This window comes from Chaetura pelagica, unplaced genomic scaffold, assembly GCF_000747805.2.
Source record: "Chaetura pelagica isolate M959 unplaced genomic scaffold, ChaPel_1.0 scaffold437, whole genome shotgun sequence".
NCBI lineage: Eukaryota > Metazoa > Chordata > Aves > Apodiformes > Apodidae > Chaetura > Chaetura pelagica.
The window spans coordinates 263,425-263,808 of record NW_009953914.1 but is presented as its reverse complement, the minus strand read 5'-3'; the positions used below and the strand labels follow the sequence as shown (position 1 = coordinate 263,808).

The 384-nt window shown below is 65.9% G+C and overlaps 1 protein-coding gene across 1 annotated transcript in view; it reads left to right on the top strand.

Annotated features, from left to right (window-relative positions):
* Positions 1 to 157: 157 nt before the first annotated feature.
* Positions 158 to 384, top strand: part of LOC104392140 (chromosome unknown open reading frame, human C19orf35) — a 2,782-nt gene continuing 2,555 nt past the window's right edge. The window contains exon 1 of the mRNA XM_010001500.1: positions 158 to 205. Within this exon, the coding sequence (XP_009999802.1) occupies positions 158 to 205 (48 nt within the window). The remainder of the gene's footprint in view (positions 206 to 384) is intronic.

Below are 384 nucleotides of genomic sequence, written 5' to 3'. Positions count from 1 at the left end.
CGGCTTCCCCTTCCTCCTCGCTCTTCCCCTGATCCGGCACCGAACGACACCGGTGTCCCCGGAGGGGTGGGCACTGACTCCAGCTCCCTGCAGGACCCCCCTGCGGGGCACCCACAGCAGGAGCCTGGACCTGGGTGCCCCGGGACCACCTGCCCCCATGCCAGACCCCCCAGGACCCACCGACCCAGCCCTGATCTACAGCAACGTGGGTGAGTAGCACCCTGACCCTGCTGCTGGGGCAGGGGACAGTCCCTGCTCCTGTCCCCCTCCTCCCGTGGCACCTTCCAGTTGGCACTGGGGCTTTGCTTTGGGGCTGGAAATAGGCAGTGGGGTAAATAACAACGTGCTTGTGCCCTTGTCCTGCTCTGTCTCCCACTTTCTACC